Here is a 17,249-nt window from a genome sequence, read left to right as displayed (position 1 = left end):
TGAACAACATAGTACTATATCTTCATGCTTGCGCCCATTTAATAACTCTGCACTTAGCCAATGCCAGAGGGCGCTCAATATATTTGATTGTGTTCTGCTTCAATAAGATGGCGCCGACATATGGTAGTTCTGTTTCTAGCTCCTATGTACTACTGCACGGTTGGAACTATGAATGCAAGCATTTCGCTACACCAGCAATAACGTCTGCTAAATACGTGTATGTGACCAATATAATTAGATTTTCTGTGGTACGTGACGTATGACGTCACGTTTCCTGTTTCCTCATTCGATAGTTTTTCAAAACATTCCCGGCAAAATCTCACACTAGTCGTTTTTAGCTAGCCACTACAACTAAAACAAGGAACATGGTTCAGGAATTTCATGTCCTAAGATGCTGTTCTTGTCAAACCTACCAAGTGCAACAGGTAACTTAAGGTTGCTAGTTGTAGAAGGAGTTAACTTTCTAGTTAGCCTGTTAACGTTAGCTAGCTATCTTCAAACTTGTGTTGCATGTGTAAACATATTTGCGCGCTTAATTGCAGGTTAAAAAGAGCAAAAAATGGAACTGCAAGCTGTGTGGGGAAAAGCAGTCGGTCATTAAGGTAAGCCAGTTAATAATTTGTTCGAACCACAACAAGTAAAGTATTTGTAAAAAATATATAATAATGGGCTTGTTCGACATTGCAGCCGGTGAGTGACTGATATACAAATAATCATAAATAATGACTCATTATTATTTGTAATTCAGTCACAACTTACCCATGATAAATCACGGTTTTGACGCTCTCGAACAAGGCCAAAGTGTCTGTTATGTAACCTTTCCAGGAGTTTGGTCGTGGCTCTGGAGTGGATTGCAGACGTCATGTTCAGAAGGCCAATGCCAGGCGTGGAGAGATACTTGAAGAGCAGGACCAGAAAGCCTGGTCACGATGGTAACTCTTCTGATATTTTAAATGTTGGAGGAAAAAATAACATCACTCTCACCACTGTCTACTTCACCCTGACAGGAAGCAAGCAGCGTACAGAGCATCACATTTCAGCCCTATGATTTGCATTACTGAATTTAAATAAGCCTAGGCAGAAATGGAAGTCAAAAGATTATTACTGTGGAATGTATTTATCTGTATACACTGCCACTCCTGTTTGAGTGGTGTGAGAAGACTTGGATCCACTGTATGCCCTGTATGTCACTTCCCCCCTAGCTTAACTTCCAGGTGCGGTGCAAAATGTGTGCTTAAATGAACTATATCATGCTATGTCTCTTTATTATTTGTGATAGGGAGGAGGTGGATGATGTGGATGAAGAAGAGGTTGTAGAAAAAGCTCAGGAGTGTTGTGACCAGAATGTGAGTTCCCACCATTGTTATTGCCCATCACTTTTTTGGGACACAAACAAATGTATTTGACACAGTCAATTGAATGTAGGCATGGGCAGTTGGGCACAAACTGAACATGCAGTTTTAGGGCAGCAGCCCGAACCAATAATCCATGTTGTCCATTTAATATCATAAGAAAACATTGTTTACCATTCAAAATACCGGTAAATTAATATCTGTATTCCTGTAGGCAGAAGAGGCTAATGGGAGTCGCTGGAGTAAATACCTGCAGACGAGCGATGAAGGGGCGGGTCAAGAACAGGCTGAGGAAGAGAATGTTTACATGGACAGAAACCATCTCCAAGGCAACATAAATATTAGGTATGCCCATGACTCATGTCAGGCTAATTATTTTGTTATGTCTGTACAAGTTTGTGCCTAAACAGTGGCCTACATTTCCCCCACTGTTGTCTCCACCTTCCTGATTCTCAATAACACCAGTGTCATCTGAGGATCAATTGGCCACCATTCTAAAACACTGATCCAAAACCACACCTGAGTAACCAGCAGCACCACTCATCATTGTCAAAGTTGACTATTCAGTCCACTTTAATGTGATTGTTTATTTTCTGTAAAAATAACTTCTAAACCTTCTCTATATGACAATCTGTGTTTAGATTGAGCATAGGTATTTGTGACAGCATGGATTATTGTGGCCCAACAGAAAGAGGAAGAGAGGTAGAGGGGAGAATGAGGGGAGGGGATATCACAGTGGAGAAGAGGACACCATGCCTCCTACACAAGGCTGGAGGACGAAAGGGAAGTCGGCTAATGTAAGCAGCTAAAGCTAATTCATACCAGCACATGTCCAAGCAGTCTGTACCTTGTATGTACTAACTAATATGCTTTCTCTGGTTCGCTTTTTACCACAGCCGCCACAACACAACAGACCCACCAGCTCATTGGCCCCTGTACAGTGGTCTCCCAAACAGTCAACTCCCTGCAGACCACCAGTCCCAGCTTACAGCAAACCCCCTACTGTAATTGAACCACCCTCAACTACCAGCAGCAAACTCTCTTCAACCTCAGTCCCCTACAGAGCAAATGCAGCGACGACCTCGCAACCTTCTGGATCCTCGGGTACTGCAGTGTCACAGACCTCCAAATGGGCCCAGTTCCTAACTGCCTCTCCTGAGGAAGATGAGACCAACTGGAGTGGTAGTACAACGCATATGGAGTTCCAAACCGCTGGTTCAATGTTCTCAAATGTTCCGCTCAAACACCAGAACTATATAAAAGCCTCTTTTGGACAACCGGCCTGTAGTGGTATTTCCAAATTGGCTGGGCTAGGTGGGGGTAGTGGTTTTCTGGGGAAGAGCACCAAGAAGACATTTGATAGGCTGAAGTCGACTATCCCCCATTGTGGATTTGGGCAGGCTGCCGAGAGCGAAGGAGGTCCTGCCCATATGACGTTACCGGAGGAGAGCGAAGCACCAGTCTGTCATCAGCCCCCACCCACCAAGCACCCATGCCCTACCCTCTCTCTGGGGACCCTGTTCTACACGGAAGACGACTTTGATGACACTTTTTAAAAGCCATGTAATGGTTGCTCTTTTTTTGTGCATCTATATACGAAGTGGCCTACTCTGTCAACAAGTCTGAATATTTTGTAATTAACATTTAATGCATTAATCTCTGGATTTTGTCTAATAGTTCATGGTTGCAATAAATGATTAAACGAGACAGTATGAAAATCCAATGACAATACAGTTTCTTTGCAGAAGTATTTTATTTTGTCTTGACATGGGGAGAAATGTTAGACAGTCATGATTCACACCTTTCACTTGATCCTGTTGACACAGATAATGGACATGACAGTTTATACGTCTGGCAATAATAACACTAAATAATAAGAATCGTAACTTGATTAATCGACAACTTGCTTAGTACTTGCTCTAGAGTTAATATTCTATATTACTCCTTTTTTCAATCCAATTTAAAAATGAACCCATGTATCCGTTAACGCTGAGTTAAACAGTTATAGAAAGTCAATTATTAAGATAAATACCTGATTAGTAAATCCTTTATACTTGTGTCTGTACAATAGATATTTTCCATTACATATTCAGATCTAATAGACTATTATTGCTTGAGGTACTAATTGCCAGAGAGATGTGAAGAGGCAGTATTGGTGAAATGGCTATGATAGGGGGATGGAGGAGTGGTGTGCCTCATGGTTCTTTGTTTAGGCCCCTTTACTTCTGCGGGGGTTTGGAGTAGTGGATGGTGTCCAGGGCGGCCCCAACATCGCAGTCCTTGGTGTGGAGAAGACGGGTGAGCCAGCCACCCTCGTCTGTGAAGCCCATGGACAGCATCTGGGACAGCGACTCCACCAGGCGTGGGTCTGCATCTGGACACAGTGGAGGGTCAATCGCTGATGTAAGTAACTTCTACTAGTCAATACTACTGTACCAGGTGTAGTCAGGGATATAAGAACCTTGAGCTAAAATCACAGCTATGACACCTATCCCTAACTGAAGCCACAACTCAGGATTTAACTACCACTGACTGAAGTGGTTACTACTAGCAAGGAGGATAAGGAATCACTACAACTAATACTAGGGATGGAGGATATGAGAATTCTCAAACTATCGTACCTTGAGGCAAGTGGGGGTAGGCTGCGGCCTCAGCGAGAGTGAGGGACTTCAGTGGTTCCTGTGAGGGACCCTGGGAAGTGGTGAGGGACCCTAGGGCTTCCAGTGAGCCCTCCTCACCCACCCTGAGAGACTGGAGCTCTCCTGTAGAGGGGTCCACCTCCTTGGAGGTCACGTGAGTCCATTCCTCATCACCACTGCCCCCGGCGTCTTTACCACCCTGCACATAGAGAGATACATCATTTAACAACACAAACCATCTCTGACAGGAAATTTTATTCTTCACCATTAACTGATTAAGTATCATTCATTAAAATGAAACAGATTTTTAAAACTTTGATTAAGTAATTAAGCTGTAAAGCAGCGTGTCATACCTTAGCCAAACCACTGGCGCTACCCAGGCTGCTCAGCTCGTCCACCTCCATGTCTCCCTCGTTCGCCCCTGCTCCCTCAGACCCCCCTGTCTCGTTGTCACTCCTAGCACCGGGGTGGCCTCCTGACCCGGGTGGGGTCGGGTTGAGGGTCATCACCTTGGTCCTCTTTCCCTCGTGCTCCACGTCAATATCCACATCGATACCTGCAGGCAACATGGAGAGCTAAGTAAGCAATTTCAGTACATTCAAATTTAGAGTAGTCAGTAGATTTCTAATAATGGATTGATAAATGATTACATTTTTTTTATATGGCACTTTTCACTTGGTCTTACCCAGTGGGCTAAGCATGGCTGCCACCCCTTCTCCAATGTTCTTCAGGTAATCCATATTGGCCTGGGACTGCTGCGAGGAAGTAGATGAGGCATCAGAGGATGGCTGACTGTCCTCGGGGGCCGCCTGGCCTGGCTGGGACCCAGAGGTACCAGGCTGGGCCTGGCTTTGGGCCTGGGCCCACATGCAGTGTCTCATCTTCCGCATCCACTTCCCACGAGGGAAACACTGTGTAGAAGAACAAGATCAAACTATAGAGGCCATTTTTCTCTCCCTAACCACACAGATATGTCCCTTCTATTTTTTGGGAGAAAAAAACCCAAACACTTCCAATGGAGTTTTAAATTGCTCAGATGTGTATCTGCAAGTATATCCACTTTAAAACATAAGAAATAAACATATGTGTCTTACCTCGAATGTGTTGTTGAAGGGGTGCCAGATGGGTAGGAGGACGTGCTCCTTGTGGAGCCCCTTGGCCTGACACGGGGAGCATAGGTCGTAGTTGGAGCACACAGTGCACTTGAAACGGGTCCCCGCCACCGGGCCCTCACATTCATCACAGGTCACGTTGGGGTGCACCATGGGGGGCCCGTGAGGGCCATGACCATGAGGTGGTGGGCCATGGGGTGGAGGGGGTCCCATATGGGGTGATCCAGGGTGAGGAGGGAAGGCAAAAGGAGGGACACCGCCCGGGAAGGCAAAAGCAGGGAACTCACGCCTGTGCTCCTTCTTCTCTGTAAGGGAAAGAAAAAAAAGGATATGCGGGTAGGTATTAATAACTACAATGTTTCAGTAACAATGAGGATGCTATGTCATTATAATAGTGGTAATGATGACTTAGTGCATTACACATTAATACCAGACCGATTAATCTTTATATATTATATTTGAAAATGCACCATCTTTGATCACAAAAGACTCACCCTTGATGAAGAGGCGGAAGGTGTCGTCCTTGATGCAGGTGAGGCCCATGATGAGCTCATCGTCGGTGGAGAAGGCGATCATGTCACCGTCCTCGTCTGGGTACAAGGGAAACAAAAAAGACAATACGTTGTCACACACTGATCTCACGTGTTTCACAAGCCATTGTTTGCTGTCAGCTCCTTATCCAGGCCAGATGATTAGATAATAGCAGTACGAGTTCACTAGTAAGGAAATCTGTCTACAGCTTATCCTCACTGGCTTGTTTTATTTGAAACAGAGGTCAAGGGAATACTGTTGTTACAAAGGTGTGCTCAGACCAACACATTTGTCAAGTTCCAGTTCAGTTATTGGTTATTGAAAATCGCCAAATGTTTAATACATTCATGTCATGTATTGAAAAACAATTCATTTCCTGGTTTGACTGAGTTGTAATGGAATTGACCCCAACCCTGATGCCCAATATGGAAAACATCAATTGTGTGATGTGGTACCAGTCAATAATACTACTGTATGAAATTGGTCAACTTTGATTCCCTTCTTGGGAGGAGAGCTCTTACAGAATTTGGTCTTTTTTTTTCTGGGTTAATGCCATCTGTTGCTAAGTCACCGTTATATCCCATATATATATATAAATAAAAGTCCACTATGAACTGATGGTAGGCCTACAGGTAGGGCGAGCTCAGAGAAATGTAGTACAACAGGTATACATCATTGCATGTATGACATACATGTAATAGAGCATATTTGCTGCTCACTCTCGATCTGACATTCACTATGAAATGCAATGTCAAATGTAGACTTAAATAATGTTCTGTGTACCAGTTCTATCAGATTTTTTCTGGTGCATAAAGACAAATTGTCATCTTGAGATCTATACTTTTATTCGTCAAGCTCCCTCCTGTTATTGAAGCTTTCAGTCAGCAGATTATTTCACTTAACTTCTTGACGCACTTTGGTCTAGGCCTATGACACGACATTAATCAGTTGATAGGCCTACTCAAGTAAACTAGGTAGTAAAGTGCGCAATAACTTTACTGTAGTCGTGAATTACTTTGTCGGGCGCGATGTTATGGAAAATTACAACAAAATTACCGCCAGAAATATTTATGACAATAACACGATCGAAAACACTGTACCATAGGCCTATAATGAAACACTGACAGTATAGGCTTACCTTTGTAAAACATTTGGTAGGGGACATTTCGCAGTGTTGAGAAAACATCAACAACCTTTCGATTCAAATACTCAAAACTCGTTGAAACATCTTGGTCGACAGCAAAGCGACGAATTTCTTTCGATATGTGTTCCTTCCCAAGGAGATAAGCTTTCACGGTCATAGACATAGTCGAGTCTTCTCACGACTTACTTTCAGCCCAATTTTCGCTGTAAAATATGTGTTGCGCAGTTAAAATGTTAAAGGCCGGCTCCACTGTAAGCTAGCTGTCAGTGCGTCTCGCTGTTCTGTGTACAGTTCCGCGTATGAACCTTAATACGACGGCTGGTGTAATATTTATACGTCGGTCTAGCCAATCACAAGGGTTTGGTGCGGCATCGGGGGGAAGTCCACCGTCCTAAATGACAAAGCTCTATTCTCCTTCTGTTATTGTGAGCAAAAGGCAAGGTAATGTAAACAAATGGGTGGGACGCGACGCCAAAGGGTAAAATGGAAGGCCGAGGTATGACAAGGCACTTTCCATTCGGGAATTCCCCGCGTGCAGACTGGTCTCAGACTAGACGTAACATAATACATGTAAATCTGGAATAATCTAATTACTATATGTTATATTTGATATGGTTACAGAAGATAGCGTGGGTGGTTGGTTGGTTGTAATAACGGGAACATCTAGCAACCCAAAGGTTGTGTGTTCAAATCCCATCAAGGACAATTTTAGCAACTACTTTTTTGCTACCTGACAACTACTTAGCATGTTAGCTAACCCTTCCCCTAAACCTAACCCTTTAACCTAACTCCTAACCTTATAACCCCTAAACCCTAGTGCTAGCTAGAGTTAGTCACCTACCTAAAGTTAGCGACAACAAATTGGAATTTGTAACATGTCATATGTTTTGTAAATAAGTAACATATTATACCAATTGTAATTCGTAACATATCATACGAAATGGATGATAGACATCCACAAATTAATACATTCCATACATGCCTCGGATTTATATATAGAATAATACGAACTGCTCTGAGACCATGTTGCAGAGTGAGATCAGCGTCATCGTACCATAATTTAACTGGACTGAGCTCTAGACTTGTAGAGCACCTGTGCCAGGACTTTAAACATTTTGACCTCGATTACTACTTGATATTTGAAGAGGGGGTTTACGGATATTTATAGTCTGTCAAAATAGTCCACATTGGATTCCCATAGCCTGGACCAACTCTATTACTGTTATTTAGTCATATAAAATTGTGAGGAATATATTTGGTTTAAGTCAGAGAGCTAGACTACTGTAGGCAGCTATCCACATTGTAAATTCATATGCAGGTGGGCTAATAAAAAGACCATGACCATACACTTTGTTCTAGTGCCCTAAAAGACCTAGGCTATAAGGAGATGTGCCCAACTTATAAAGCTATGTGCCCTATACTTGTGTTGTGTGTAGAATAAATTGGTTGATTTGGCCTACTTTGACAAAGAGCATTATTAAACCAAGACATGAGATAATATATGTTTAATAGGATAATATATCACTATTATTTTCAATACATCTACTAAAAGCATCTAGGCTAGACACAATTAGGTAGGTAGCCTAGTGGTTAGAGCGTTGGATCAGTAACCGAAAGGTTGACAGATCGAATCCCCAAGCTGACAAGGTAAAAATCTGTCAGTCTGCCCCTGAACAAGGCACTGCTCCTAGGCCATCCGTGTAAATAAGAATTTGTTCTTAACTGATTTGCCTAGTTCAATAAAAAAGTATATTAGTTTATGTAGGCAGTATTTTATTTATTTAACTAGGCAAGTCAGGTGAGAACAAATTAACTCTTTTTCAGGGGCAGATCAACAGATTCCAGTCAGCTCGTGGATTTGATCTAGCAACCTTTTAGGTTACTGGCCCAGCGCCCTAACCACGAGGCTACCTGCCCACTAGGCTACCTAGCCCAGCCAATAGGAAAATTATCAAATATAGGCCTATGATTATTACACCTTCAAGGTGATATGTTGTGTCAGGCAATGGTTCAATGCACTTTATTGCTCAGAACATATTCAACCAAAGTGGTGTGTCTGGTGATCTGGGTGAAAGAGAGTTGTCATCAATTACCACACCCACAAAATCAAAATTGGCTATATTGTAGAAATTAATTTAAAAAATTTGCATTTGGTAATCCGTAGAAAGTGCAGGATGCTTCTAGAAACAGATATAGACACTAGATCAAATCTGTTTATGGCCCAGTGACTATGTTGTCATAATAATTCATGGTCGTTACTAGTTAGCACAGCCACAAAGTTGTAATTATGGCTAAATCACGCCCATTTATAAAATGTATCTTCATAAAATCTCATTTTAAATCAAATCATGTGCCTAACCCTTAAATTAAGACCAAACAGCACGTCTATTTTCATGAATCTTTACCATATCACCTAGACAGTTTTAACTTTGTGGCAACTAGTGACAACCGTGAAAGAACGACACTTTTCGTCTCACCCTCACTTCCTGCCTTTTGGTGGTGCTCCGTCACCTGATTCTCATGTCCCATGATCGCTTTATCAAACTGGGGATTTTTCTTCGCGCGTTTAGTAATCAGTAGAAAACGCAGGATGCTTCTAGAAACAGATATAGAGACTAGATCCAATCTGTTTATGGGCCGATGACTATGTTGTCATAATAATTCATGGATCTCAACATTTAAATTAATCTGGATTACTGACATCAAGACTATTCATTTACATTAGTTGTGGTATGACTATTGTGTTGTGCCTTGACAAGTCTTATTCATTGTCACTCAATTTGTCCAATGAATCTATAATTATTACCAATATGCTCAAATGACCATGCTCATAACTTTAAGAATATCCTATGAATGTGACTATATTGAAATGTTCTATGATTGTCATGGTTATTTTACGACTATGGTGAATAATTGTCATATGATCATAAATTGTGGGGTGTACGCACGCACGACTAGCCTACTGGCCAGAGGGTTGTCACTAATTATCACAGCCACAAAGTCAAAATTGCTTATATTGTAGAAATTCATGAAACTAAAATTTGCTTTTTGTTCCTAATTTAAGGTGAGGGTTATGCATAAGGTTAGCAGTGTGTTTAAGGTTTAAAATCATATTTTAAGAAGATACATTGTAGAAATAGACGGGGTTTAGCCTTAATAACAAAATATGGTCGTTACTAGTTGCCACAGCCACAAAATTGTAATTATGGCTAAACCACGCCCATTATAAAATGTATCTTCTCACCATCTAATTCTAAACCTAATCTTATGCCCAACCTTAAATTAAGACCAAACAGCACATTTGTGTTTTCATGAATTTTTACAATATAGCCTAGACGGTTTTAACTTTGTGGCTGTGGTAACCAGTGACAACCGTGAAAGAACCGTGAAACACCCTCACTTCCTGCCTTTTGGTGGTGCTCCGTCATCTGATTCTCATGTCCCATGATCGCTTTATCAAACTGGGGATTTTTTTCGCGCGTTTAGTAATCCGTAGAAAGCGCAGGATGCTTCTAGAAACAGATATAGAGACTAGATCAAATCTGTTTATGGGCCGATGACTACGTTGTCATAATAATTCATGGATCTCAACATTTAAATATCTGGATTAAGTCTTATTCGTTGTCACTCAATTTGTCCAATGAATCAATCACTATTACCATTATGCTCAAATGAAAATGCCAATAACTTTAAGAATATCCTATGAATGTGAAGATATTGAAATGTTGCAAAGTTCTATGATTGAACTAGATGATGATCATGATGTTGCTGCTGCTGCTGATGATGATATATCCATTGTCATGGTTATTTTACGACTATGGCGAGTAATTGTCTTCTGGTTGTAAATGGTGGGATGATCGCACGCACGACTGGCCTGCCATGTGGCATGCGTAAAGTTCTCCTTTCACCGCTAGATGATAGCATTTCTCCACGAACCTAAGGCCTGCCACATGGCACGCATATAATATTATTGAATGCCAGGGACCTGTTGTAATTGCAGGATATTGCTGAGAATTGTTAGTAGTTCCCTCACAGAGATGTTTCACTTGTACATTTAGCCTATGCATAGCCTTCCCCTGGCAATTTGTGGCAAATGTGCAAAATTATTTATGTTTCTTTTTTCTCATTGAAATAAGCACATTTGCTTTGCAGACATTATTCACGATTTTTATAATGGAGCATTTATCAAAACGAAAATATTTAGGCCTAGCCAACGTTGCGGATAGACAACGTGTACTGTTTGATAGTTGCCTGTTATTGCACAATTCTCATTTTGAAAATTCAACATTAAATAGTTGACAGTAGTACTATCACCACCTACCCAAGAGGTACGAATTGCAGGCTTAGTCGATACGAAGAAAGTAAAAAAATATATATATTAATTGCCTGCGCTAAAAAGATCACTATGTTGGTCTGCTAATACAGTTTTGGTACCCTTCCCCAGATCTGTGCCTCAACGCAATCCTGTCGAGCTCATGGCTTGGTTTTTGTTCTGAGATGCACTGTCAACTCTGGGACATTATAGAGACAGGCGTGTGCCTTTCTAAATAATGTCCAATCAATTGAATTTACCACAGGTGGACTCCATTTATTATCCTTGAGATGTTTCTACAACTTGATTGGAAACAGGATGCACCTGAGCTCAATTTCGAGTCTCATAGAGAAGGGTCTGAATACTTATGTAAATAAGGTAATTCTATTTTTTACTAAAAAACTGTTTTTTGCTTTATCATTATGGGCATTGTGTGTAGATTGATGAGGAAAACATATATTTGATCCATTTTAGGATAAAAAGGGAAGGGTCTGAATACTTTACAAATGCACTATATACACTATCATTCAAAAGTTTGGGGTCACTTAGAAATGTCCTTGTTTTTGAAAGAAAAGTACACTTTTTGTCCATTAAAATAACATCAAATTGATCAGAAATACAGTGTTAATGTTGTAAATGGCTATTGTAGCTGGAAACGGCTGATTTTTAATGGAATATCTACATAGGCGTACAGAGGCCCATTATCAGCAACCATCACTCCTATGTTCCAATGGCACATTGTGTTAGCTAATCCAAGTTTATCATTTTAAAAGGCAAATTGATCATTAGAAAACCCTTCTGCAATTATGTTAGCACAGCTGAAAACTGTTGTTCTGATTAAAGAAGCAATAAAACTGCCCTTCTTTAGACTAGTTGAGTATCTGGAGCATCAGCATTTGTGGGTTCGATTACAGGCTCAAAATGCCCAGAAACAAAGAACTTTCTTCTGAAACTTGTCAGTCTATTCTTGTTCTGAGAAATGAAGGCTATTTCATGCGAGAAATTGCCAAGAAACTGAAGATCTGGTTCAACCCTGTGTACTACTCCCTTCACAGAACAGTGCAAACTGGCTCTAACCAGAATATAAAGAGGAGTGGGAGGCCCCGGTGCACAACTGAGCAAGAGGACAAGTACATTAGAGTGGCTAGTTTGAGAAACAGACGCTTCACAAGTTCTTAACTGGCAGTTCCATTAAATAGTACCCGCAAAACACCAGTCTCAACAGTGAAGAGGTAACTCCGGGATGATGGCCTTCCAGGCAGAGTTCCACTGGCCAGTGTCTGTGGCCCATCTTAATCTTTTCTTTTTATTGGCCAGTCTGAGATATGGCTTTTTCTTTGCAACTCTGCCTAGAAGGCCAGCATCTCGGAGTCGCCTCTTCACTCTTCCTTCCTGAGCGGTATGACGGCTGTGTGGTCCCATGGTGTTTATACTTGCGTACTGTTGTTTGTACAGATGAGCGTGTTACCTTCAGGCGTTTGGAAATTGCTCCCAAGGATGAACCAGACTTTTTTTTTTTTTTTTTATATATATTTTTTTTTTCATAGGTCTTGGCTGATTTCTTTTGATTTCCCCATGATGTCAAGCAAAGAGGCACTGTGTTTGAATGTAGGCCTTGAAATACGTCCAGAGGTACACCTCCAATTGACTCAAATTATGTCAATTAGCCTATCAGAAGCTTCTAAAGCCATGACATCATTTTATGGGATTTTCCAAGCTATTTAAAGGCACAATCATGTTAGTGTATGTAAACTTCTGACCCACTGGAATTGTGATACAGTGAGTTATAAGTGAAATAATCTGTCTGTAAACAATTGCTGGGAAAATGACTTGTGTCATGCACAAAGTAGATGTCCTAACCAACTTGCCAAAACTATAGTTTGTTAACAAGAAATGTGTGGAGTGTTTGAAAAACTAGTTTTAATGACTCCAACCTAAGTGTTGTAACTTCCGACTTCACACTGTATGTATGTATGTATGTATAATATATATATATAATATATATATATATATATATATATATATATATATAATGTATATACAGTTGAGTCGGAAGTTTACATATAATACATATATACACAGTACCAGTATTTGACTATTTCCTAAGTTGTAGAATAATAGTGAAAACATCAACACTCCATAATGAACAAAGAAGCAAAAAGATATCTTTGAGAGAGGTGTTTGATAGAATATCATATAATATAGTCTAAATTATATTAATTACTAAACATAATATACCTTATATTTTCATTAATGTAATACTCAGACTCCTTTGTCTATGACACTCTCCAATTTGATCTCTCTGAAGAGTTGCATCCTGTTCTAGTTGGAGATTCTCATGTTTCTACAACTTGCAAAGCAATGTGATTGGACATGATTTTGGATAGCGCACCAACACCTGCTCTATACTAAAGGTCTCCATTGCAGCTACCAGTTGACAATTCAGATGGAGTATCACCGTCAAAAACCAGCCATGTAGATCAATAGTGTACTGGTCGTGCAGTTAGCTCTGGCATTCTCTCAACAGTTTCATGAGTTAGTCACTCTGGAATGCAATTTCCATTAACAGGTGGTGCCATGTTTATACAACAGTACAGTTTGAGGAATTCTTGTTATTCCTTGAACTTAGATTGTGTGTTCGTATGGAGACAACATTACTGGAGGGTATACATGTTGATGCTCTTAGTGAAAAAAATTATATTCAGAGTCGATTCAAGGGTCCATTCAAGCGACTGGGAAGTAACACATAGTCAGGATCGATGCAAGGATGAACGGACCCAAAGTGACAAAATAGCCTGATTTGGCGAAGAGATCAAGAAACTTCATGTTATTAATGAACAAAAGAAAACTAGGTCAAATAAGCAAAGAGAAACGGAACAGTCCATCATTATTTATCTCGTACAGAAAACTGCTCCATAGCGCTCAGATTGACCCAGACTGGGGGGCGAAGGTTCACACCATTTATAAGGCTTTCGACAGGGTTTTGGATCTTGTCGTCAATTCTGAAAATTTTAAGAACTTTGAAAGTTTCTCTTTCAAGTGCAGAACAGTCCGCGAAAAAACCGATTATAAGCGCTATGGTGAACAGGGCAGGATTCGGCCTTTGAGACTCAAGGAGTCCCCGCGATGAAATGTACCCCTTTGCCACATGGAACGGAAGCCCAGCAGTTTTACCCTCTGCGTGCAGAGGATACGTTTCCCTATAGAGTTAACTGCACCTCAGCATTGTAGCCAAAATGAATGCTCAGAAGTTAAGTAACAGACACACTCATCCCATGCACGAGTGGCCCGCCAGACCCGGAACTTGCACCAATCTTAACATCTCGGAGAGACCTTGGAAATTTAGATCCTTGTGCAAGGCAATGTTCCCTCTGACAACCTGAACAGGCTTGGGAGGATCTGCAAGAATGAGGATGGGCAAGGAAGACAATAGTGAAACTTTCAGCACGTCCTTCTCCCACAATACAGGCCATGGTGGCGCAATTCTTGTAGGCAATTGGGACTGCAAAGCTAAATCCAGCAACGCAAGACTCGGCTGAAGGATAACATCTTAATAAATGTTGCTGCCAAAAAGGGTGCTTCAAACAAGTACTGGAGTAAGACATTGCTTGGTGCCAAGGAAAGCACACGCAATTTGTGCACATTAGATTACCCATGGAAAAAAAACAGTCTGTGAGAAATGTCTCTGAAACTCTGGTCTGAATGGTCAATTCTGTTGTTAAGAATGTGGGTTATTTTGTGTGTATGATTATGGGAATTGAGTCCAACGGAACACAACTATTGTGACGAGATAAGATTTTTGTGTAGAGTGTCAACTTAGAACTAAAGCTGTAAACAGTAATATGAGATATGTTGGAGAGATGGAGTAACCAGGAATGATCTTTCGGCATGTGTGGTTCGCACCGACGAAGATCTTTGATCCTGAAGCTATTCTGGAGGAGTGAGGTTGATGGTGTGGGGGTGCCTTTGTTGCCGTTGTGACACTGTCCTGTGAATAATTTTAGCATTCAAGCAGCCACGTTAACCAGGCTAATGGCCACCATGGCTACCATTCTGCAAGCGATACCACAAATGCCCATGTGGTTTCGCTTTAGTGGGACTATCATTGTTTTCAACTAGGAGCAAGATGTATTCAGCATACACCTTCCTCGGCTGTGTAAAGCTGATTTTACAAGAAGAGAGTGATGGAGGCTGAATCAGATACTGGCCTCCCACCACATCACCTCGACATGAATGTCCACTGAAGGCCCAATCAGATGGCCAGCAGCAATCAAGCCACCATTTGCTTACATCTTAAATTTCTTTTCTTTTTTAGAAAAGATAGGGTGGAAGGTACACCTGCTTACCTGACTGAGCTGCTTGCTAATTCTGTCTGAAGCTAAGCAGGGTTGGTTATATCGCGCGGCTAGGTTTTCCAGTTCCATGGATTGGGAGAGACACAGGTGGCTTGCTGAAGGGATACTGGGTGATTTTGGGAGAGGGGCCACCAGTAGGAGGCAGCATCTTTCCCTTTCACTGGTTGCTATAAAATTTAACAAAGTTATCTTTTGACAAATTAGATATCTCTTCTTTTCTCATGAGGAAGTTGATTGGGGACATCTGCGTTCTGTGTTAGGATATGTGGGTGCCGTCAGTTTCGATGGGGACGTACAAACGGGTGTCCTGACTCTCTGAGGTCATATAACGATCATTGTCCCATGGCACTTATCGTAAGAGTAGGGGTGTTAACCCTGGTGTCCTGGCTAAATTCCCAATCTGGCCCTCAACCATCACGGTCACCTAATAATCCCCAGTTTACAATTGGCTCATTCATCCCCCTCCTCTCCCCTGTAACTATTCCCCAGGTTGTTGCTGCAAATGAGAACGTGTTCTCAGTCAACTTACCTGGTAAAATAACGGTAAAATAAAAAAAAATAAAAAAAATTGAGATGGTTTGGGATGAGTTGGACCGCAGAGTGAAGGAAAAGCAGCCAACAAGTGCTCAGCATATGTGGGAATTCCTACAAGACTGTTGGAAAAGCCTTCCTCATGAAGCTGGTTGAGACAATGCCAAGAGTGTTCAAGGCAAAGGGTGGCTACTTTGAAGAATATAAAACATATTTTGATTTGTTTAACACTTTCTGGGGTACTACATGATTCCATATGTGTTATTTCATAGTTTTGATGTTTTCACTATTATTCTATAATGTAGAAAATAGTAAAAATAAAGAAAAACGCTTGAATGAGTAGGTGTGTCCAAACTTTTGACTGGTACTGTATATGTATGTATGTATGTATGTATGTATGTATGTATGTATGTATGTATGTATATATGTATGTATGTATGTATGTATATATGTATGTATGTATGTATGTGCAGCTGTACAAGGATAAATGTGTTGATGAACTATCTCACCCCAGGTTTAATGGAGTGAGATAGTTAGAGCATGGGGAGTTCTGCCTAGTAACACAGTACGATACAGGTTCTTAGATCTGGTGTGATCTCACACTGTTTCACCCAGGGAAGAGGCTGAGATTGGAATAACTTTCTGGAATTTGTTTCAGACAATCGGTATTAATTACATCAACAATAAATGACACAGTTTGATTGATTGAGCTGATCTGCCCGGCTCCCCAAGACAGCCCCCAGTCGGTCACTTCAGTCACTCAATATGTTTTACTGGTGCAAACCCAGGTGCCAGGACACTTGACTTGTACCTAACCTCAACTAGAAACAATGTTTACTCTCACTTTCATGTAGGCTATTTTTGCTTTGATCACATCAGAAGCTCTATTTTCCCATGTGCTCATTCATCTGTGTGGCCACTCTTGCACCGCGGTCCACAAATGCGAGCTGGGAAAGACTGCTATTTGTTGATTTTTAGGAGTACAGTAATACGTCTGGCATTTAGGGAAAGTGAAAACTATCCCCTGTTCAAAAAACCACTGTTATTTACCCCCCTTGATGGTTATGATGGGGAGAAAATCAGATCTGTTAATTGTTTAAGCTGTAGCCATATGGTTAATTATGGCTGGCATTGGTAACAATTTGCCACAATATCAATGTTGCCAACGAAGGTATATGAGAGGATAGTAGATCTAGTTGGACAAAGCTATCTGAGTGTGCACATGATGGAAGTTAGAGGTAACCTAAATATTCATTGTTTAATAGAAAAACTA

General features: G+C 41.0%; 2 protein-coding genes across 2 annotated transcripts; one reads left to right on the top strand and one right to left on the bottom strand.

Annotated features, from left to right (window-relative positions):
- Nucleotides 1-250: 250 nt before the first annotated feature.
- mrnip (MRN complex interacting protein) lies at nucleotides 251-3,081 on the top strand. The gene is made up of 7 exons (XM_023992679.2): nucleotides 251-425; nucleotides 543-602; nucleotides 826-932; nucleotides 1,280-1,346; nucleotides 1,567-1,697; nucleotides 2,041-2,149; nucleotides 2,249-3,081. The coding sequence occupies exons 1-7, from the start codon at nucleotides 366-368 to the stop codon at nucleotides 2,906-2,908; spliced, it is 1,194 nt and encodes a 397-aa protein (XP_023848447.1). The 5' UTR covers nucleotides 251-365; the 3' UTR covers nucleotides 2,909-3,081.
- Nucleotides 3,082-3,086: 5 nt separating this feature from the next.
- Nucleotides 3,087-7,266, bottom strand: sqstm1 (sequestosome 1). The gene is made up of 7 exons (XM_023992678.2): nucleotides 6,773-7,266; nucleotides 5,598-5,693; nucleotides 5,086-5,408; nucleotides 4,677-4,902; nucleotides 4,345-4,547; nucleotides 3,974-4,190; nucleotides 3,087-3,726 (listed from the first exon to the last, which is right to left on the bottom strand). Exons 1-7 carry the CDS (start codon nucleotides 6,939-6,941, stop codon nucleotides 3,572-3,574), a joined length of 1,389 nt encoding a protein of 462 aa, XP_023848446.1. The 5' UTR covers nucleotides 6,942-7,266; the 3' UTR covers nucleotides 3,087-3,571.
- Between the last annotated feature and the right edge of the window lie 9,983 nt (nucleotides 7,267-17,249).

This window comes from Salvelinus sp. IW2-2015, linkage group LG8 (genome assembly GCF_002910315.2).
Source record: "Salvelinus sp. IW2-2015 linkage group LG8, ASM291031v2, whole genome shotgun sequence".
Lineage (NCBI taxonomy): Eukaryota > Metazoa > Chordata > Actinopteri > Salmoniformes > Salmonidae > Salvelinus > Salvelinus sp. IW2-2015.
The sequence above is the reverse complement of the archived record's forward strand: the minus strand, read 5'-3'. Positions and strand labels throughout refer to the sequence as shown.